The following is a 23,430-nucleotide window of genomic DNA, read 5'->3' as shown; positions in this document are numbered from 1 at the left end:
CAACTTTTCCAAAACATTAAGTAAATCAACATAGAGAAACAACCTTTCTCTTTCCCTCTTATTTCCCTCATTTTTCCTTCAACCCTTTCACTTGCCAAAATTCCTCTATCCCAAAAGAACTCTATATATACATCTCTATATCCAAATTTTTCTAAACAGTTTTCTAAAAAAGGTGTACATACCGCTATTAATTTTGAGTCACGATATCAAAATTGATGTTGTATCAGCTGTATTTGACTGTGATTCTCTATAATATCAAAAATTGCGGCGCATTTGTGTTCAATTTTTTAAAACGTGGCTAGTTATCTTACGAGTGATGTCTCGCACTGTAGAAATCACCATTTTGAATGTTGAAAACATTTGTGCGAATAAAAACTCCATAAAGAAAAATGCATTTGTTTCTCTTGAGTGTGATTCAAGCAATGAAATTTGTTACTCAACCAAAGAAAATTCAGAAGAATGTGGTGGTGGAAGCTGCCTTTCATGGAATGAGAAGCTTGTAATGGAGGTACCATTCAATGCAAGGTTTATAATAGCTGATGTGAAATGCAAAACATCATGGGGGAATATTAAGAGTGTTGGAATGGCCAGAATACCATTATCAGATTTGTATGTGCAAGATAATCAAGTGCAGTTTCTGAGTTATAGGCTATGGGATAGTAATGTTATGAGAAATGGTGTTATCAATATTTCAGTTAAGGTTAAAAGTCTGGAATATTCTTTTCCTGTGACCGGGATTCCAGTGACTGGAATTGGTTTGAATGAGATTGTAACTGGGATTCCAATTTGGTTAAGCAATCTTCAAAGGAATTGTTAACTTGTTAGTAACGTTATTGCGCATGTTTGGTATTGCAACGAGTTTGACAGAATTACAATAACACCGTAATTTTGTAGAAACTTCAAATTATATTGTGTCAAAATCTCAGTTACTCCAAAACATACACATATAATGTACTGAAATGGAGCAACAAAGAAAAAGTGAACATGTTTTTTCTGCTTTGTGTTTTCTTGAAACAAGCATAATAAAGTGCAAACCAAATATTCACCAAGGTGAAAATTAAAATGACTACTGAAGCAAGTGTTTCTAAATCATGATTTATTGAAGACTTTTTCTAAATCATGATTTATTCAAGACTTTGTATGTATTTTCTTAGTCCAACTTTCGAGTTTATGATAGTGTGAAATCTTTGCAACCCTTCGCATAAGATAGGTCAAGTTTCTCACTATAACGTTGGCTTTGGACATTATTAATAGTCTTAGAATTGAGAGTTGAGTCTAACTCAAGCCTGCAAAACCGGCTTCTAAGTTGAGGATTGCCCTCACTTATAAACACACATTCATGTCATCTCGCAACCGATGTGAGACTTCTTAACAAATAGAAAACTTTATTAACTGGGAAAAAGTGCCAAACCCAACGACAGATTGCAAGAAACAACATTTTTAATAACAATAACAATCCCTGAAAATCAACCAGATACATAACCTCCTGTAAAATTAACAAGTGCAATGTATTTTGAATGTAGAACTTATATTTTGCAACTGTGAAATAACAAAATCAATATTATTGATACATAGGGATTTTGATATTTTCATTCAAGCTTTATGACCATTTAAGAGATATACAGTAATATAAAAAATAGGTGAGACCTTGAACAAGAAATCTGATTCCTATTGTAGGCGAAGGACTCAAATTCTTCATATCTACCCAGGAAACAAATTGTTCTCAATATGGTTAGGTGGAAACAGCTGATCATAGATAACAGGATGAAGCAAGTAGAAATCACCGACACGACAAAAATAAGTGACGAAAAAATGAAATTGGTATAACATTTAGCGACAAAAATTAGAAACAAAAAAATGAAATTGGTATACCTTAGAAATGAATTTCATTTTTTCTGTCTCTAATTTTTTGTTGGTAATTCTAGTGTACATTAACCAAAGTAAATCCGAAATTGTTGTAAAAAGGGTTGTGCCCTCCTTGTCAGTGCAACTAGTTCAAACTTCTTCATGAAGGTTATCGGTGCTCAAAATGTTAAATTTGCAGAGAGGGCAGGTAGCATTGATTAGCAGCCATTTATCAATGCATGTGCAATGAAAATGATGATTGCAAGGAAGTTCCCTAAGTTCAGCACCATCATCATAGGCAGAGAGGCAGATACAGCACTCCTGGAATTTATCATTCATCCGAACATATTAGGAGAGTTGGCGGGCATAGCATTAAACAAAAAAAAAACAAAGTATAATGTCCCAAACCTTTAGAACAAAAGTTAAATGTACAACCAAAAAATACTACTACCTCCGTCCCTTTTTATAAGACCTAGTTTGACAAAAAAAATTGTCCATTTTTATAAGACCCTTTTGCAATTATCAATGACATTAGTTATTTTTTTCCAAACTTACCCTTATTTACTTTACATAGTTTTTTGAATAGCATTAAATTCATTTTTGTTTGATACAAAGAACTACAATTAATTATTACATAGTTTTTTGAATAGCATTAAATTCATTTTTGTTTGATACAAAGAACTACAATTAATTGTAGGGGTAAACATGGAAAATCAATTTAATACTAAAACTCACTTTCTTAATACATGTGTTTTGTCAAACTAGGTCTTATCAAAAGGGACGGAGGGAGTATAACTTAGTTTATCATATATATCTATATTTAGATATGATTTTTTAGGTGTCAAAAAATAATTTGTCTAAACCCTCCGGTGCCATGGCAATTCGACATTTGACTGGGAGGTAAGTAAAATCTGACTAAGAATTCTTTAAACCAGGATACGAACACCGGTTCTCCCGAACAATTCGACCTTAACTGAAGCTCCCTAACTACTTGGTTATTGGAGGTGTTAAATGAGAAAGATTTACAATATAGCTTAGAAGTATACAGTTAATAGGTAGCAAATATGATGTAAATAACTGTTTCATAAGTCAGCAAGGTTTTAGGACCAAGCAATGAATAAATTGTTAAATATTATGTAAAATACTATGTTTCTTAATATTTTTGAATAAAAAAGATAATCCATATTTAATAAATAGGAACTTACTGCATCTTCTACGGCAATAACATGCTCGGATGCTGAATCACTGTCATATTCTGTCATCACTCCTCTGGATGATTCTTCGCCATCGCCTTCTTTCTTAAACTCCTTTATCATTCGGAACTTATATTTTGGCAACTGGTCAATCTCTTCCTTGGTTGCTCCTTCCTGTTGCCACATTAAAGTTCAAATTAAGTCTGATAAAGTTGAAAAAAAGAACATGATAAATGCAAGAAATGGAGAAATATAGTTATAACCAAAATTTATGATTGTACATACTAATTTTTGATGAATTTGTTCAAATTGTAAGAATTAAAACATTGCCCACCTGAGCCCTATTTAAATCAGTGCTGTTAACCGCAGATTGCAGAAAATAGTGGTTTCTTTGCGTATAGCGCTGCTATAGCCACTATTTGATAAGAATTTCTAACAAATTGCATATTGTAGAACAATAGCGATTTGTTCAAACTCCGTAGTTTTATAGCACTGTCGTAGCCACTATTTGACAACACTGATTAAAATTGAACTGGTTTTCACTGTATCTATCTACTGATGTAGGAAAGATGATAATACTCTATCGAATAATAATTTGCATTGCTTCCATTTTCCGAAGAAAAAACTACTTTATTTTGCAAAACAACTGTATAAAACCGCTATATTGACCCTAAAGTGGCTACACATTTTCTACATTCATTGTTGTCATTATTTTAAAATGAGTATCTATAAAAATGTATTTATCTCAAAACAACAAATAGGACAAAAAATAAAATAAGGGGGAAAAAAAAACTATTTACCTGATCTGCCACTGCATACAAAATCGCAAGTATGCATGGAAGACAAAAGCAAACAGCAATTCCAACGAGACATGCAACAGCAACACAAACCACTACAAGCACAACGTCAAAAGCAAGAAATGTGATACAGAGCCTGCAAAACACAATATGCATGATGGTTACATAATTGCAAGGCAAAAACGTAGTACAAAAGCATAAAAAGAGCTTATATTTAGGGATGGAGCCATGGACGTAGTAATAGATATTGTTCAAAGTTCTAACTAACCAGTAAAGCTGAGGTGAATCCTTTGTCAAACTCTGACCACCAGCAGTTACCCAGTAGAACCCAAGAATCCACCATATGAATGATAGAATGGTGTTTGCAGACTCTATGTGCTTCATGATACTGATAATTTAATGAATAATACAGTTACAAACTTGTATCAGGCCAAAAACAAAGCTAAATATAGAAAAGTTAAACGGCAATCAGAACAAGATATTCTGAATTATGAACGGAATTTGGTAGGCAATGAAAAATTTGAACTGCATAAGAAATGATGCATTGCATATACTGAATGATTGAAGCATTGTCAGTTTTCAGTTCTACACACTCTACTGCTTCCGTCCTTTGGTACTTTAATCACATGCACTTAAGAGTAACACATCACCACGGCACACAACTCCTTTAGGTTGTAAAATTAGAGCAGAGCATGGCAAGCGGAAAACAAGCTGAAATCAGCTCTATTCAACCGACGGCAACTGAATAGAAGTGAAGTAATGTGCACTGAAGTACATACACCATTACTCCAACTTCATTTTCTCATAAGATCAAAATGGCGATTGCTAGGATGCGGAAGTGTCTAATGTGGTCTATAGTACCGATACTTGGAAACTGTTCAAATTTCGACGATGGCCGACATTGTCAACTTAAGTAGAAGTTTATGGTTTTCCACGTCCCTACACCAAAGACAGTGACGTAATTGGTGTTGATTCAACAAAAATAGAAGACAACAAATATCAGTTGAGTTTTGAGGCACTAATATTCGTTTTTCTTGTTTTTTACCGAACCGGCATCAATTGGGCCAACGTTTCATCCGTGGAAAAGTAATACTATGGTGTTCTACTTACAGATAGTAATGCCGGTCATCGTTAGCACTTCAAACCATTTTCACGCATTTCAACCAAAAAAGAACCATTTTCACGTATTAGTCCAAAGTAAACCATATGCAACACTTCTCCAGAATCTCCACACCATATAAACCACCATAAACAAAAATAAAAATTATTTCTACAAATATTTTGTTATGTTTTAAATCCTAAAAATGCAAAATTCAGTGTTTTAGTCGCACTTAGAAATGATGAGGACTAAATGTATATAAACTAGAACAAAATAAATATAAACTAATAGGGATTTGGATCGTCTAAAGTGACTAAGATGTAAAGTGAAAAAATCAAGAGTTGTTATTTTAACAAGCTTATGCTTTGTTATAATATACCTAAAATCTCTATCTTTGATTTAGTCGCACTTAGAAATGGCGAGACTAAGTGTATGTTTGGTTCTACGGTGAGTAAAATTGCTAAATTGATTCCGGCAAAGAATGAGATGAAGGTGAAGTGATGTTTTTTTTTTTTTGGTTTTAAGGTAAAGTGATTTATGTTTGAATACATTCATGTCAAAGTAAGTTGGACAATAAATTTTAGTGTAGAATCAATTTTGGAGACAAAATCAATTATACTATAGAGAAACCAAATATGTCAAAATTAATTCTACACCTCTAAAATCAATTTTGCTTCCTCCAAAAGTGGAACCAAACATACACTAAATGTATAATAATAAACTAATGAACAAAAAATATATAAATATAAACTAATATATCATTTTTTAGCACTTCAAATGATAAAAAATCTGGCAGACCATTTCCTTATTTCTCTCTTGTAGCTCTTTTGGTTCCCTTGGGTCGTTAGTTCGATCGTTGATTGGTTTTTCGTCGGTGGACTCTCAAAATCTAGCAGACCATTTCCTTCAGTTTACTCATTCTTTAGGCAGCACTCGAGCACGATGTTCTTTTTTGCAACTCATTTGGCTTTTATGTATTTGGGTTGTGTGGAATGAAAGAAATCATAGACTTTTCAGAAATTCAGAGTCGTCCCTACCTCAATTGTTGGACAAGGTCAAACTCTATTCTTATCCGTGGTGTGGTTGAAGACAACCAACAGTACTCTAGTCTCAAACTATCATAGATGGTGGTCGAGTCCGTTTACATGTTTGGGCATCGATTAATTTTTCATGTTGTTAATTTGTTTTGACATTTTGTAATCTTTTGTAGTCTCTTCAGCACACCTTGTGCTTACGAGATTATTCGGTTAATATATATATATTTCATTTTTGCTTGTTCATTTTTTAGAGATAAGAATAAACATATTTTCAATTTCTAGAACTAAAAATGTATTTAATCCAATAAAAATATAAAAACCAACTAAATATATATATACATACAAACAAATTGAAATTGAAAGAATTGTTTGTACCTATTTTCCTCATTATCCAAAAACTGCTGAGAATCAACATCAGAATCACTCTCAGAACTCAAACTCCACCTTGGACCACTCTCCAAATCATCAGAAGAATTTTCCAAAACACTATTCATTCTCCTTCTTCTAAATTCTGAAACAACAGACAACGAATGAACCAATCCCTGAAACAAGTACCCCAAAATCCACACCCTAAGAGGCACACAAGGTTCCTCTTTATTACTCAAACCCAAAACGACAACACTAACAACGAGAAACGACAAGTTCCACGCTATGTCAAGTGCTACCACTGGTTTTGAATAAGCCCATTCCCTCTGCCGCTCTTCAACCTCAACTGCCGCCCTCTCTCGGACACGTATGGATGGTTCACGGAGCATCATACGTTGTGAGCTTGCACGCCGGATGAAACGAGAAGCGGTACGGAGTGGTGGTGGTGTGCGGTGGAGGGAACGGCGAGTTCGGACGAGGAATGGTTCGGTATCGTCGGCGGTGGATTCCGGTGGAGAAGATGGTGTTGGGTTTGAAGTGTTCATTTTTTATTTTATTTTTTTGGATTTGTGAGATTTGATGAAAGACAAAATGAGAGACAATGAAATGAATCAGTTCTTGTAGTATATTTTACAATGAGAAGAACAAAAATGGTTTTGTTGTAGAACATCCTTGTTGACCAAAATATTTTCTTTTTTGAAAATATTTGACCAATAATTCTTTTCCTTTTTTGTTTAACCAAGAAGTTTGACGTGGCAACACATTATTGAGTGTGTAAAATAACTTTATCAATAAATTAAATTCTTAATCAATTCTTTTTCCTTTTTCCTTTTTTGCTTAATCAATTTCTTTTTTGCTTAATCAATTTGACCAATAATTCCTTAAAAACAATTTTTTTTGAGATCAAAACAACGTTATAAATAAATAAACATGATATAAAATACATTCAAAATGTCTCATGAGCTTAGCTCAGTTGGTAAAGACATTGTATATATTATGCAAGAATCGAGAAAGGTGGAATTTCTAGCCAATATACTATCGACACAAAAAAAAACATTAAAAATAAAATGCATATAGGTCAGATCAAAATCAAAATAATTGTTGGGTCATCACGAGGGGGTAGTCAGATGGATCATCCACATTGGGCTCAAGAACAACTTCACAAGTGAGTTGGACACCACACTTTTAACCCAGAACCTTAAGGTGTTAGGTTTATGGGTCATCTCACTTATAAAGTGTTCAACCTCCACTTTTCCAAGCAATGTGAGACTTAACCACTCACACTTTCCACAACAATCTCCCCCTCAAGTGTGAGTCCACCCATTCATGGATATGCTCCCCCTCAAGCGGAAGCTTTCTTCATCTTACACTTGTACCGCCGTAAGCCACACTGCTCCACGGGACTCGCTGTCTGACCACCTTTGTCAGGAAGACTTTCCATACAAGGAGCCAGTTCAACCCTTTGTCGAACCATCGACTCTGATACCACTGTTGGAACTTAATTAAAGCAAGAACATACACACATAATTGAGATAGAATTAAGAGAGAAAGAATTTATTATTATTGATCTCACTATATCACAATGTCACTTTACACCACTATTTATAATGTGTTGCTTAAAGATTAAGTTACTAACAAACTAGTAACTACCCCTAACTAACTCCCTAAGATCAAGTAACTAAGAGCATCCACAATAGAGATATTCATTTTTAAGTATTTAACAGGACCACACGTGTACACATCATTCATTTATAATTTTTTAATAATAGTACCTAATAAGTATTCAATCCCTCCAACTCAACATCTCTTAAAAAGTTCTAAATGAGTCCCACCAATAACATATTCCACCAATAACTATACATCATTATAAATTGGACCCACAAAAACAAAATAGGTACCACTTCTTATTGTAGAATCAATACCTATTAGGTACTGTTTGTGTTTTGCTTCAATGGAAGTACCTATTAGGTACTGATACTTAAAAAAATAAGTACCCACCATTGGAGATTTTCTAACATAACAGAGAAAACTAACAAACACACAACTCATCACAAAAAATCACCTAACTAACTCTTTTACTTGTGTTACAAGTAACCAACATTGGTTACAATGAATTACCTTCAACAATAATAACCAGAAATAAAATAATAATAACCACAAATGAATTAGCTCTTAAGCAAGTCGATTGTGGATTTGAGGCCGTTTATATTAGCTTATTTTTTGAACTTATGCAAAATAGTTTATGAAGATATAGTTTTTGCTAGTGAAAATTTTTGAATTAACATAAAAACATATTCATTTGCATAAATTATTTTTCATAAACTTAAAAATAAGTTGATTCAAACGTGCTCTTGATCTCTCACTCTTGCGTATAATATGTAAGTGTAACTAAAAAATTAATATAACATTAATATAATAAAAGTTTAAACATGGTAAGCAGTCAGTGTAATGAAAGTTTACACAGACATCCAATGAGAAACCATCACTCTTCCATGTCACATAAGTAGTTTCAATATAATCATACATCAGTGGGGTGATGTGGCAGAAATATAAGAATTTATAAGAATTTATCCTCGTGAACTTAGCTCAGTTGGTAAAGATATGACATTTTATATGCAGGGCCGGGGCACCGAACCCTCCACTTATTCATCTTAAAGGTGAAATTTATAGTCACTAGGCTACTTGACCAAAACAAAAAAACTATAAGAATCTAATTTATGTACACTGTCAGTGTAAAGTAATTTTACACATTCATTCAATAATATATTAACGCATCTCATGTAATGTGTTTTAAAACATATCACGTGTCACGTTCATTAAATGATGTGACAACATATTATTACATATATGTGTAAAATAATTTTGCACCAACCAACTATACATAACAATTAAATTCAATTTATGTACTAGTCACCAAAATAAAAAGTTTCACCATAAATAAATTAGAAAAATAGCATTCTTTGGTACCCAACTTGTATTGTTGGGCACCGCTATTTCATATGCAAAATTCTTTATAACGTGAATTGTGTAAATATAAGTTAATATCAAAATATGATATGACATTATTTATTTAAAATGTTGGGCACCGCTACTATTTGCCTAAATCCAACACATCCAATTAGGTCACTCGATCAACTCAGAGAGACTCAAAAACACTATGTCATAAAACTAGCTCACTACTTCTTATGTTTACTCCATCGCCACCTCATTACTTCTTATAATATCTCAACTACTCCCTCCTTTACCTCATATGATACTCCTATATATAAGACATCATAAACATCAAGATGAAAACATGTTCTTCTTTCACAAGACTATTGAGAAAAGAGCACCGCAAGGAACACATCCTCACACACACTCCCATTAACACACTCTCATTGATTGGTCCAACTCATCAACTTTTTTAAGCCTCTAACTTGGTACCTGTTATGAATCTGTGAGTAATTTTAATTTATTTATTTATTAAAATTAATCTTCTTGGATTGTGCAACACCTCCACAAACATCTCTAGTTGCCATCATATGAATCTCACAACCAATTTCACCATGATTCTTCTGCAAATGCCAATTTTTACCTTTCATCTCCACTCTCCACCATGTTTTTTATTTCCAGAACCTGGTTCCCCTTTTAAAAAATTCATTACTCCAAAAATACAAACCAATTCAAAGAATGAATGAAACAAGAAGAAGCAATTCAATAACAAATTTAGAGATTGAAAAATTCAACCAAAGGCAATTGTATATTATTAACACAGATGTTGTGAATTTGTTCGTAGAATAAAAGCCACCAAGTATGCCGGCCATGTCATAAAAAATAAACAGTCAACAACCAACATGTGTCACGAGGGTCTAAAAGAGAAAAATGTTGACATTAAGAGGGCACAGGGAATCCAAAAAAATATTTTTATAAGGGGTAAATCAAAAGTCGCTAACATTACAGGGGAAAAAGATTGTTATTATACTCATTCTTTTTTTGGGTACAATAACTCTCATTCTTTCTTAAAGAAGTTATTTTCACATATAGTTAGTTCGTCGATTTAGTGCGCAACGTGTTGTTTGTGATCTTTGTGCGGTGTTGTTTTGCTTTCTCATTTTGGTGCGGTGTTTATTCGATACAGATTGACAAATTCAACCAAAGGCCATTGTATACTATTAACACAGATGTTGTGGGCTTGTTCGCAAATTAATCTTTTTCAATTTTCAGCGATTTTTTTTTTGGATACCAGCGATTTTGAATTTGTATTATTATTCGATGTATTCTACCGATTTGAATGAATGTCATTTTTAGTCAAAAATAAATAATAATTTTGGGAATTTATATTTGCAAGAGCGAGGCTTAGAAAATAGGCCACAACATTTATTAGTATAGATATAACTAAAGAGTTTAATGAATATAAGCAGACAGAGTAATGAAACTTTACACACTCAGTCAATCATAATCATGTTTTCCACCACGTCACCCCACTTAACCCTACTTTCTTAATATGACATGGAAAATTAAAGCATTTTTATTGGTTGAGTGTATAAAGTTTTTTTACTCTGTCTGTTTATTTATTTATTTATTTTTTGTTAAGTTACTCTGTATGTTTATATTCATTAAACTCATAACTAAATATATATACCAACTAATAAATATATTATAATGGTAACCGTAAAAAAAAAATATTATAATGGTAATTTGGATTTACTGAAATCTCCAATGATGACGACGACGATGATAAAAATAATAATAATAATAATAATAATAATAATAATAATAATAATAATAATAATAGTAGGGAAGTGGCGGATCATAGTTATGAATTACCCCAAACATAATAAAATAATGATGTCAAACCTGTATTTAAGCGTGTGTGTGTGTGTGTTATTTTGAAGGAAAAAATTAGTAATGATGTACTTTGTTAACAAAAAAAAATTATTATTATTGTGATGGAAAGTCGATATATAGCACAATTTTTATTTGTACAATAATAGATTTTTGTTAGAATACTTAAAAATCTAGTCTGTTTTTTTTTTTAGAAAAAAATAAAAAATCATCTTATAAGTTGTCATAACCATAAAGAGCTGTCTAGACTTCGTTTTTTTTGTTACAAAATGTAGACTAGTTCTTTAACCTATATAAATGAAGTAAAATTGTGATTTCATTTCCATCTAATTTTCGTGTTCTCTTCTATATAAAAAATGGTTCAATTATCTTTGAAGATTTCTAAATCTATTGCTGCAATCTTGTTCCTTCTTTTGCTTTCCAACATTCCCGTTGAAGTACAAGGATGTATGTATTTTATTTTTTTGGATGATGATCTTCTTCAATCTTTACATGAATGAAAAATATTTTTTATTAATAAAATGTGCCTAAATATGCCCAAAGAGTTAACATAGTATGAACCCTATAAAATGTGCCCAACAAAATGTACCAAAAAAAGTATGAACCTTATAAAAGAGAATTAGTGTTTCCCACTACAATTAATTGTATTATGTTAATGTTACAGATCTTTTTCTCAAGCATAAACCAACACATCATGACTTCTCTGTTTCACAGGTACTAATGATTAAATTAATTTTAGACATAGACACAAAATTGTGTCAAAAATCATTAATTTTAGTATATATATTAAGGACAAAACTTACATACAGTACTATAGGTACTGTTTTTGCTGTTCCCAATAAAAATGAGACACGTGTACCCATACTTATCCTCATCCAAACTCCGTTAATTTTAGTTAGAAATTACTGGAATCAAACGCTGCAATTTTTCTTCGCCGCTGCAAGCCTTAGCCAAAAATAACACTATTCATTGCCACAATTGAAGTGTTTCTCACCATGGCAGGCTGCTGCTTGGAAGCCACCAGTTAATGGTGTTAGTGCTCAATCTCCCTGATTGAACTTTCTAAAACAAAACCTCTCATGAGTCATGACGGTGGTTCCCCAACAATGGAATCAAAGCTTGACTCTTTCTAGCTCCAATTTCGAATCACCCTCTCAGACGCTTCCTTCACCCCCAATACTCTCTAATGCTCGGGAAAAAAAAAGATCAGAAATTGATTATGAGTTGCAGCATCAAATATATGGGTTGTTCCTCCATTAAAAGATGAACCTGCAGCAACCTTTTATTTTCCAAAAAGAATAGACTTTTTATCAAATAGATATGAATTCGTTGGAAACTTCCCTCTGTAACTTGGCTTTAATTATTGATAATTATAAAAATTAAATACCGAAAATCAAACCAAAACAAAATTTTAGAAAAACAGTGATATTAGAAAAGAAAGTGGGGATGGGATCTTTCTTTAGTTGAAAAGAGATAGAATTTGTGTTATGTAAGTATATGAATTGTGTTGAAGAACGGTGAAAACGGGATTACGGCAGTGTTTTATCATGTACAATAAATTGGGATTAAGGCATAGAGAGAAGTGAGAACGGCGAAGTGGGGGTAGAAACCAAAAACTGAAAGAAAAAAAAAAAATATAAAAAAATACACCTATCACTTTTGTATTGGGGAACAGTAAAAACAGTACACATAGTACTGTATGTAAGTTTTGTCCATATATTAATTAATTAACATGATGTTAATGTTGAATTTTATACATAGATTAGAGAAGCAACTAAGACTAGTCCATATGATTCCATATTGAAATTTGTAAATTCTTCAAACTTTCCAAATCGGGCATCATTTCCAGATGGGTTTTTGTTTGGTGCCGGATCTTCTGCCCTTCAGGTATATGTTAACAATTGGTAGGCATGTATATATAATGCCTCTTGCAATAAAATTTATAAGATAAATAATATCTTAATTTCTTAGTATTATATAAGTTAATTTATTGCTGACAAGTTTTTGGTAATAATAGATCGAAGGAGGATGTCATGAAGGAGGAAGAGGACTTGGTATATGGGATGACATAGTTAACCAAAATAAAGGTTCGAAATATATACTTATACATTCTTTTACTTATAGATGTTTCAAATATATATATATATATATATATACACACACTAGCAAAAAAATGTAATCAGCAAAAGAAATTTAAAGATAAAGCGAAAAACAAATTAACTATGTAAGATTCTAAATAAATAAAAAGGTAATGTAAAATTCAATATAATAAAAAAAATAAATTAAAAGTGAATTCAAAATCCGAAAAAAAACTAGTTAGTTTATTTTAATTTAATCTTAGTTTTTCTTAAAAAAATAATTACAATTAATGGTTTAATTGATTCTTCAACAAAGAATTGAACCTTATGTGATCACAAGGTCACTGGACCATAGAAGTTCCATTTTTCCATTCATCTTGAATATGTATTGTCTTTTTATTTTATGATAGTTTATGTGTCAAACTTAATAATTTATTTTTCCCTTTGATTTTAACAAGCAGGTGGATATGTAGATTCTGATAAATTTGCAGCAAAGATTGAACATTACAAGCGATATAAGGTGAGTTCACCAATTATAGTTTTTTTTTTTTTGGCACACATGTTACATATTATAGATTATAGATTTTAGATAAGAATGAGGATTCATCCATCTAGAGCATTTAACTCTTAACTTTAACCACCAAGCTAACATTATTACACTAATTAGATTACAATCCAAACCAACGTTGTTATTCATCGTTAGCGCATTTATATCTTGACATGGAAGCAATAGAAAGGAAAATTATTCATTAAAATATTATGATTAATTTGATGTGTTTAATTTGTATATATGGTCATATAGGAGGATGTGCAACATTTGAAGAGGCTTGGAGTGAATTCTTATAGAATGTCGATATCTTGGAATAGAATAATGCCAGGTAAAAGTTATGAACTAAAATAATATTTATTCGTTCGTTTTTTTTTTTTGGTACATTATTTGTTCCTTTTTTCTTATTTTGGAATATGTTGCTTTGTTTTTTTTTTGCCTAATTAAATAAAATGATATAGTAGCACAAGACACCTCACATTGTCGGCAAATATTCTTTAAACTCTATTTCATATGGACAACAAATAATGTTTGAATATATTATTTTCTTGCAATTTTGATAATACTAATATCTTTATATTTTTCTTCAATTTCAACAATCGATCATATAGATGGAACTTTGAAAGGAGGTATAAACCAAGAAGGTGTCAACTTTTACAACAATTTAATCAACGAGTTACTAAAAAATGGTACGAATTGAAGTATCCGATATTTATTGTAGTAATTAGAATCAATGGGAATTTTGTTTAAAATACATGCTACAAATTTTAGTATATTTTTGCTTACATGATACTCTCTTAAATGTGTAGGCATTGAACCATTTGTGGGTATTATGCACTTTGACTATCCATTGGCTCTTAAACAGAAGTTTGGCGGCTTCTTAAATCGCTCCATCGTGTAAATTTACCTTAATATTATCATATTTTATTTTCAATAAATTGATTTAACTTTAAAGTTAATCTAGACAAATATTATGGAATTTCAACATACATGCTAATATTTTTAAATAAAAATTGAATTTCAGGAAATATTACAAGGAGTATAGTGAATTTCTATTCAAAACATATGGAGATAGAGTAAAACATTGGACTACATTCAATGAGGCCGAAGTCGTAGCTATATTTACATTCATGTTCAACATTGATCATATATCTACTGATCAGACATGCCAAAATACTAAAATATGTACACAATCATATACTATACTTCATAACTTCCTCCTAGCCCATGCTACCACATCAAAGCTATACAAAACAAAATTTCAAGTAAGACATATATTGGAAATCACATGTTAGAAATATAGCATCAACATTAGATCAAAATATATGTAAATTAACATATTTGATTCACAACAACATGACTAACGGGAATCCTCCTTGATTAAAATAGTAGTAGTAGTAATCGTTGTTTTGTCAAAAATAAAAGTTTTTATGGTTAATTTAGTAAACAACATATTGACATTAACAATTATCAACATTAATTAAAGGTTTACAAGATAAATAGAATTTTAAATTAGAAATTTAAAATTGTTATTTTTCATTAAATATTTTATGTAGGCAATGCAAAGGGGGGAAATAGGACTTACTCTTTCAACTGGAAGATATGTTCCATACAGTTCTAAACCAGATGATGTGATTGCTACTCAAAGACTAATGGATTTTTATTGGGGATGGTAAGTTTTTTTTTTAACGGAAAATATATTGGGGATGGCAAATGAATTGTACTTATCCTAACCACACACATTTTAGACTTTATCACTATTTTGATGTTACGCGCTACTTGCAATTTTAAATCATATTTTAAGGTTATATATTCAATTTTATATTTAGCGACATATTATTCGTACATGCAGGGTTTTAGATCCATTGTTCCATGGGGATTATCCAAAAATAATGAAAAAGCTAGTGGGGAATAGACTACCCAAATTCACTAAAAAGGAAAAACACATGTTAAAAGGAAGCGCAAATTTTGTTGGGATCAATTATTATACTTCACATTTTGCTAGACATGAACCAAATAGAACCAAGATAATGTATGACAATTATGATGCCTTAGCTGTTTCAGAAAGTAAGTTTCTTCTATAACTAATTTTACCTTTTTTTTTAAAAAAAATATTAATTGGTATACACAGACATCATTATAAAAAAATGTCTAGTGGAATTGACATTGACATCACACATCTAATAATCAAATTATGCTTATTTCATATGAATGAGAATAACAAGAAATTACAATGATTAATAGTTGATTAATTCTTGGTAATTCTTTCATAATTGCAGCTATTAATGCAGAAGGAAATACCCTTGGTTATAAGGTAATAAAATAGCAATAATAATTTAAAAGAATGACATTTTCTACGGGAATAACATGCTTATTATATTTTTATTTTTTGTTCAATGTTGATATTTTGTAGGATGAATATGGTTTGAACAATGTCTACCCCGAAGGATTATATAATATGTTAGTCTACATTAAGAAAAAGTACAAAAATCCCAAAATTTACATCACTGAAAATGGTTGGTGGTTCATTTGAACATATTTACAGCATTATAACTAATATCAATAATTCATGTTACAAAATAGACTAATCGAGATACTTTTTGTTAAATTATATTTATATGTAGGTATTGGTTCTTCAAAACTCTCAAATCCATTGAGGGACGAACACCGAATAGCTTATGTTGCCGCACATATAAATGCTACCAAATCAGCAATTGAGTAAGTATTTTTAAAAGGAATACAATCGGTACTTCAATCCTTACAAGATAAAGACTTGAGCCAACATCATAAAAATAAAATAAATAAAAAAACCCACCTTTTACGAAGGGTTTCATCCTTTAATTAAATATTATAATTATTAGTTATAAATATACCAAATATCAAAAAGCAACCAAATTTTATGTTATCAAGCCTAATAAACATTCATGGGTGTTGAATATGAAATGATGTGCTTCTATAACTTGTTTTCACAAGAAACTAATCTTCAATATTTTTATATGCTTACAATGATAGTGATGGCGTGAATGTACGTGGTTACTTTGTGTGGTCAGCATTTGATACATTTGAATTTCAAGGGGGATATTCAGGAAATTGGGGGCTTTATCATGTTGACTTTAATGATAGTCTCAAGCGTATACCTACTGATACAGCTAAATGGTATAGAAAATATTTGACACATAATTTGATTGAGAAAAACTAACCAAAGAAAGCTTATCAACAAAATGGAGAAAAGGGAAGGACATCTCAAATGAAAGTTGATTGTTAACAACATAATTTTATTTCATTTATTTTCATTTCAAATTTTAAAATTATTCGCATATGTAATTTGAATTGATATATACACTAGTGGAGATGCTCTTGCATTACACAAGTAGATATTCACTCATTTAAATTTGTATTATATATAAATTTTTCAAAGATTGTTTATTGTTGCATGAAAACATGTGCAAGTATACACAATCAAACAATAGCAAGTGATAAGAAAGATTTTCGTACATACAAAGATTGTCTAAGAGAACTTTAATCCATTTAGCATACAAAATAATTCTTAGCTTACGAGCAAAAATGTAACCAACCATCAAACATGCCTCAAGAGCTTTTCATTCATATAGGAGAATCTCATTATCTCATCCCCCATTACCCTCAATGGACTCCCATAAAACTTTGGTTTCATGAGAGAATCGTTTTCCCAGGGTGCTCTTCCTAGTATTTTTCCTATAATATTGCAGGATTCATTATAAAAATTAGTATTTCAAAGATGGATTCTCCTAATGCAAGTTAATAGCACATTAACATGCATGTGAACATATGGAAAATCTACCAGAAACATGAATATAAGTTTTTTTTTTATAAATTACTACAATAAATAGAGTAAATTGCGGCGGTTATATTTGCTAATTTTACTTATATATATATACATTAGGAAAAAAATGTAATCAACAAAAGAAATTTAAAGATAAAGCGACAAACAAAATTATTTTATGATCATTTATATGATACCTAATTTTAGTGGTTAATTCTATTTTTTCTAAAAAGGTTCTACGGTTCAGTTCCAAAAAATGCCGGATGGTTTAGTTTTTTTTTCTTCCATAAAACCAAATAATGTTGTGATCAAACTTTGCATTACCTCTACAAGTGCAATCATAAAATGGTCGTTCATTTGTGAATTGATCATGTAACAAGCATGTTTTTACTTGTCTTTCTCTTATTAAATGATTTATTTAATTAATCAACAGTAAAATTAGTGGTTGAATTTGTGAATAAATATAGCACTTTTTCTTTAAAAAAAAATTAAACTGTTTTCAACTATTTACAATTTTTTTAACAATGATACATCCGATAGAGGACAACACGTCTCAGTATTTGACACCGACATGAAACTACAAATACATTAATGTTTACTTTTTGTTAATTTATTTCACAAATTATTATAACTCAGTGTAAACGTGGTAGTACTATATATATAGATAGATAGATAGATAGATAGATAGATAGATAGAGAGAGCAGACCCTCTCCAGTTTAATTTTTACTGGAGGGAGTAAATTTTGTATCCTGGCCATTGATTATTTTTTAATTAAATAATTATCTTGCAATAGTACAAAACACGTGGTGAAGATTAAACGAGAGAAAATTTATATCGGAGAGAATCTATTATGGTAGTACTATCATGTGTAAAGTAAAGGCCGGGCTTTAGCTTAAATATTGAATTGTCTAAAAAATAATTGTTCTCAAGTACAATTATATGTGCATTTTATAATAGCCACGTAAGTATCCACTTACCAAGTCATCGTATAAACTATATGGGAAATGCTTAATGTTACGGGAAAGTGAAAACAAGAAACACACGAAATGATCTTGACCCTATATTTTATCAAGGCACAGTCATGATTTCCGTTTTTCACGCAACTGATATCTTTTAGTTTGTTTAAAGTAGAGCACCTAGCCATTCTTATTTTTCTTGCGTATCTTGTTTCGTAATATATAGCAATTCCCAAATTATATAAACGGAAAAATGTTAGGAATCATGAAAAGTAGCTAGGAGGCTCGTGAATTAGAAATAAATATTTAAAAATCAGAATCACTATCAAAGTTTTTCATTTATTGAGTAAAAAAGAAAAGTTATTATAAAAAATTATATATTTTTCTTTAGTAAAAAAGATATACCTATTCTTTCAAATATATATATCCTATCCTATCCTATCCTATCCTATCCTATTATACTAAAGGATGGTGGAGTTTGGAGTCACTTTTCAAAACCCTAATGAAACCCTAATTTGTTTGGCCAATGGATGAGTACCAACGATGCATATTGTCCAATGGAGCTTTGCCATTTTCGCCCACTCATGTGCTGCCAATTTCTGTCCAATTGTCATGTCCCATGTGTCTAGAATGAAGGTCTTGTGCATCCAATAGATAATCCAATTAGCACTTGACATATTTGAATGATGAGGTGACAAATGGCAAACTAGAAACACATGCATTGGTGCTCAATTTCCTGGTTAATGAAAACAATGGGTTGTTTGATGGTTTGGTTCAGCCACAGATTCATCTATCTATTCCCCAATCCTATACCCTCAACATTCTCAAACTCTTTCTCTCGCCCTTTCCATCTTGTCCTTCACAATCACAACAACCACCGCTACCACCACCACCTGTGAGGGAGTGGCCGAGAGAGAAGATTTGCCGGCGGGAGACAAAGAGTTCCAGCCGAGGAAGAGAGTGTTCCGACCGAGATAAAGAGTTCCGGTGGCGTTTCGCGGTAACACGGCGGTGACGGCAGTGACGAAGCTTCTTTCTCCTTCTTTTCTCTGGTTCGATCTTACTTTCTATACTCTGTTTATTTGCTTTTTTTTTTCTGTTGCTTTTTTTTGTTGGTGATGATGGTTGAAGATTGGAGGTGGTGGTGATGTGTGGTGGTTAGGGTGGATGGTGGTGTATCTCGAAATTCATCTTCTTGATTTCATCTTTCTCAATTTGTGAATATTCATTTCTCTAATTGGCTTTCTGTGTTGGTTTTTTGCAGGCTCTATGAGAGAGGTAGGTCAGTTTCAATTTTTGGGTTCTCAATCTTAGGTTTGGTTTATGTTTTTCTGTTTCTTTGCTGGTTTTTCTTCTATTTTTCCTGTATCATTCTTGCTGATTTGTTCATCATCTTCTTTTCAATTTTTCACTATTTTCGGTTTCCCATTCATGAAAAGTATAGATCTTGATTTTAATTTGATTGTACTCACAATTTGTGGAAATACTTTAGTTTATGATTTTATGCAATGTTATTATATATATGGTTATTGTATTAATTTTGTGTGTTGATTTTGAGGTTGGATTGTTTGTGTTGTCTGTCATGTTAGTAATTTTGTGTGTTGATATTGTATTATTAAAGTTTTTGCAGGACTATTAGGAGGCCAGTTTTACCGTGGAAAATGCAGGATGCCAAGAACTGCTATACTTAGGTATAGATTTCATAAACACTGCATCTCTCTTTAAATAATCACTTGATGTTGTTAATTGGACATGATATCCTTACCTCATTTTTTAGGTTTTTAGAAAGAACTGCACAAGACTTGCTTCATGCAGCATTTTGCAGATAAAGGATGGATTTTGATTTAGCTTGAAGGTTTTGATCATCTGTTATAAGAGGTAGTTTCTCTTCTTGCATCTTTTACATTATGATCTTTTTTTTTATTTGCGAATTTAATTAGCATTTAGCACATGTATTATATGTTCTTAATGTTCCTGAGTTTTCATCTATTTGATGTGAATTGCAATCAATTATAGTTATATCGAGACAATTGATACATAGGAATTACCTAAAACACATATCCAACACATAACAATTCTAAGAGAAAAAAGCCTAGGATTAAAAAAAAAAAAAAAAAAACTAAGCAGCCATAGACACTGAAGCTATGCAGATAAATTTGGAACCCATGTTGGTGAATCATAATTGCTACTTTTAGGGGAGGGGGATAGATATTTATGGTTACTACTATTTTATAGGGATGGCTACATTATCATGGCTACTTTTTAGGAAGTATTGATCATCCAATCCTATATTTTTGCATAACTCCTTCACTAATCCACACATATTTTCTCATTGATCGAATACATCACTTTTCTAATTTTCTTTTCTATATGCGTTTTGTATATCCTATCTCAAAACTATCTTCTTCTAACCCTTCATTTTCCATATGGCATGCTCTCTTATGATTTTGAATGCTTTAATATACAATACTTAATTGGTTCACCTATTCAAAGAATTAAATCTTTGCTATGTTATGACACTACTCATGTTCTCAATTTGTGAATATTCATCTCTCTAATTGGCTTTCTGTGTTGGTTTTTTGCAGGCTATGTGAAAGAGGTAGGTCAGTTTCAATTTTTTGGTTCTCAATCTTATGCTTGGTTTATGTTTTTCTGTTTCTTTGCTGGTTTTTCTTCTATTTTTCCTGTATCATTCTTGCTGATTTGTTCATCATCTTCTTTTCAATTTTTCACTATTTTCGGTTTCCCATTCATGAAGAGTATAGATCTTGATTTTAATTTGATTGTACTCATGATTTGTGGAAATACTTTAGTTTATGATTTTATGCAATGTTATTATATATATGGTTATTGTATTAATTTTGTGTGTTGATCTTCATTTTCTCTCAAATTAGAATTTCTGCTAGAGTTGTGTAATGCCAACAAGCTTGGCAACAATACAAGGGGTGGTTTTAATTTCACATGATTTACTTTGTTTTGAAGTAGTCAAGTTTATATATATGGTCAGATAATTGCTTAATGATTTTCCTTTCAAGCACTCTCAGTATCTCTATTTTTGTGCACTTGAAGTTGATTTTTTGTATGCTCAGTAAAGACCTTTTGTGTTGGGTGGGATTGATAGTCTTTTATCACAAGTCATAGAGGTGATTTAAATTTCCTTTGGGGTTTTGTTTCCCTTTTTTTCCTATTGATGACAAACACTACTAACTTTTTGTATGCTCAGTAAAGCTGTGAATAATTTCCAAGAGTAAGTTAAGATTTGTTGATGGTTTGCTCCCTGCTCCGACAAATTCAATTCCTGCTATTATGACTCACAATAATCTAGCTATCAAATTTTTGGATCTTGAACTCTGCAAGTCCTCCATCACCAAACCTTATTATGAAGCTTAACGTTATGCATATGGAATGTGCAACTTGTCTGCATTGCTATGCCATATTTTTCTAATTTGCAGGCATTGCTTCATGTTATATATTGGGACTCACTGCCTGACATGCAAGAGCTTACTGGGATTAACTCAAAATGGGCAACTACCTTGATGGCTCAGCATCTGCTAGCAACAGCTGATCGGTATGGCTTAGATAGACTTAGGCTGATGTGTGAAGCAAGTTTATGTGAAGATGTTGCAATAAACACTGTGGCTACAACTTTAGCTTTGGCAGAGCAGCACCATTGTTTCCAGCTGAAAGCAGTCTGTCTGAAATTCATTGCAAGGCCTGAAAATCTCAGAGGTGTGTTTTAGTTAATTGAACTTCTATTTTGTCACACAGATGCAACAAACAAGAAAAAAAATTGGACAGTCAAAGGTCTGAAAAGTCAGTGTGTTGCATCAATGAAATTAAATTCATTAATGACATTTATGTTAGTTGTTCACTATTATGTTTCCTCCAGATTGAATTTGAATGAAAATATGCTCTACTAGTGATTCATAAGCTTTTGCATTATTAAGGAACTTTTTTTATTAGTATTTGTTTTACAAATGATACTACAACGAATTTGTTTATGCAAATCAAGTTTAGTTTTTTGAAAAGGTTAGATCAAGATTAGTGACTGGTTTTTTTTATTTTATGTGGTTTTAATTTTAAACTCTTTTAATTATGATGCTGTATAGGATGTTGGTCTTTACAGTTTTACCCACATCTTTGGTAAATTTATATGGGTACAATGACATCAAAAGAATTGTTTGTACCTATTTATTCTTCATCCGAAACTATGATTATCAAACTGATGTATTTTGTTTCCTTTCTTTTCTTCAGCTGTGATGCAAACTGATGGTTTCGAGTATTTGAAGGAAAGTTGTCCATCTGTTTTGACTGATCTTTTGGAGTATGTGGCCAGATTTACTGAGCATTCAGACTTCCTGTGCAAGCATAGGAACGAAGCAATACTTGATGGCAGCGATGTAAATGGAAGGCGGGTGAAACAAAGAATATACTGTGAAAAATGACCAGGTCTTCATAGAACCCTGTTCCACTCACATTCAAAGATTACAGTGAGCCATGGATAGAGGGAGATGACAATCATTTATAGGATTAGTGGCAATTTTTATTTGTCGTAGCTTAGTCCATGTCTAGATGTAAATGTAATGTGTTTGGTGGCTGTATCAGGTTTGTCTTGGATAGGTTTCTCACGTTCTCTAATATACACGCTGCATATAGAGTTTGAAAAATTTTCTCCCCTTCCAATTAAATTTGAAATGCTTTTTGCCCAATTGGCTTCCATGGTTTAGAATTAGATGGCTTGCTTGCAAAAATTTACTATTGATATGTTAGCTAACTACTTCTACACGGTTTACCAAGGAAACCATCATTTCACCACATGAGAAAATGTTAATGCCAACACTTAATCAATCTACCTATTAAACCATACATTTAATACATTTGATAA

The 23,430-nt window shown here is 31.6% G+C and overlaps 4 protein-coding genes across 20 annotated transcripts; 3 read left to right on the top strand and 1 right to left on the bottom strand.

Annotated features, from left to right (window-relative positions):
• The first annotated feature begins 66 nt into the window (after positions 1–66).
• On the top strand, positions 67–1,193 carry LOC123892766 (BON1-associated protein 1-like). Its single transcript, XM_045942628.1, has one exon. It carries the CDS (start codon positions 317–319, stop codon positions 815–817), a length of 501 nt encoding a protein of 166 aa, XP_045798584.1. The 5' UTR covers positions 67–316; the 3' UTR covers positions 818–1,193.
• A 35-nt stretch (positions 1,194–1,228) lies between these two features.
• On the bottom strand, positions 1,229–7,014 carry LOC123892765 (E3 ubiquitin-protein ligase At1g63170-like). Its single transcript, XM_045942627.1, has 5 exons — positions 6,347–7,014; positions 4,104–4,223; positions 3,839–3,971; positions 3,051–3,212; positions 1,229–2,166 (listed from the first exon to the last, which is right to left on the bottom strand). The coding sequence occupies exons 1-5, from the start codon at positions 6,880–6,882 to the stop codon at positions 1,996–1,998; spliced, it is 1,122 nt and encodes a 373-aa protein (XP_045798583.1). The 5' UTR covers positions 6,883–7,014; the 3' UTR covers positions 1,229–1,995.
• Positions 7,015–11,514: 4,500 nt separating this feature from the next.
• Positions 11,515–16,985, top strand: LOC123891916 (beta-glucosidase 13-like; the record flags this gene model as incomplete). Its single annotated transcript, XM_045941784.1, has 15 exons — positions 11,515–11,608; positions 11,826–11,875; positions 12,923–13,048; positions 13,179–13,248; positions 13,701–13,759; positions 14,042–14,117; positions 14,398–14,475; positions 14,596–14,683; positions 14,811–15,051; positions 15,343–15,458; positions 15,639–15,853; positions 16,066–16,100; positions 16,200–16,302; positions 16,411–16,504; positions 16,799–16,985. Coding segments are annotated over 15 exons (1,632 nt in total), but the record flags the coding sequence as incomplete, so codon positions are not given.
• A 2,041-nt stretch (positions 16,986–19,026) lies between these two features.
• LOC123889732 (BTB/POZ and MATH domain-containing protein 2-like) lies at positions 19,027–23,254 on the top strand. 17 transcript variants are annotated; one of them, XM_045939215.1, is made up of 7 exons: positions 19,027–19,597; positions 19,810–19,823; positions 20,176–20,236; positions 20,331–20,423; positions 21,131–21,144; positions 21,769–22,274; positions 22,800–23,254. In XM_045939215.1, exons 6-7 carry the CDS (start codon positions 21,974–21,976, stop codon positions 22,988–22,990), a joined length of 492 nt encoding a protein of 163 aa, XP_045795171.1. In that variant the 5' UTR covers positions 19,027–19,597; positions 19,810–19,823; positions 20,176–20,236; positions 20,331–20,423; positions 21,131–21,144; positions 21,769–21,973; the 3' UTR covers positions 22,991–23,254. The 17 variants fall into 17 exon arrangements, with proteins under 17 accessions (XP_045795171.1, XP_045795169.1, XP_045795164.1 ...); XM_045939213.1 differs by having other exon boundaries at positions 21,131–21,148; XM_045939208.1 differs by having other exon boundaries at positions 20,323–20,423.
• Positions 23,255–23,430: the final 176 nt, after the last annotated feature.

Source organism: Trifolium pratense, linkage group LG6 (assembly GCF_020283565.1).
Source record: "Trifolium pratense cultivar HEN17-A07 linkage group LG6, ARS_RC_1.1, whole genome shotgun sequence".
NCBI lineage: Eukaryota > Viridiplantae > Streptophyta > Magnoliopsida > Fabales > Fabaceae > Trifolium > Trifolium pratense.
The sequence above is the reverse complement of the archived record's forward strand: the minus strand, read 5'-3'. Positions and strand labels throughout refer to the sequence as shown.

Excerpts from the sequence above, each read along its gene's own strand:
- LOC123892766 (XM_045942628.1), top strand. The coding sequence starts at position 317 with ATGTCTCGCACTGTAGAAATCACCATTTTGAATGTTGAAAACATTTGT.
- LOC123892765 (XM_045942627.1), bottom strand. The coding sequence starts at position 6,882 with ATGAACACTTCAAACCCAACACCATCTTCTCCACCGGAATCCACCGCC. Across the intron at positions 4,224-6,346 it reads TTGGATAATGAGGAAAATAG|TATCATGAAGCACATAGAGT; the intron begins GTACAAACAATT and ends TTAAATTATCAG. Across the intron at positions 3,972-4,103 it reads GATTCACCTCAGCTTTACTG|GCTCTGTATCACATTTCTTG; the intron begins GTTAGTTAGAAC and ends TGTGTTTTGCAG.
- LOC123889732 (XM_045939215.1), top strand. The coding sequence starts at position 21,974 with ATGCCATATTTTTCTAATTTGCAGGCATTGCTTCATGTTATATATTGG. Across the intron at positions 22,275-22,799 it reads AAGGCCTGAAAATCTCAGAG|CTGTGATGCAAACTGATGGT; the intron begins GTGTGTTTTAGT and ends TCTTTTCTTCAG.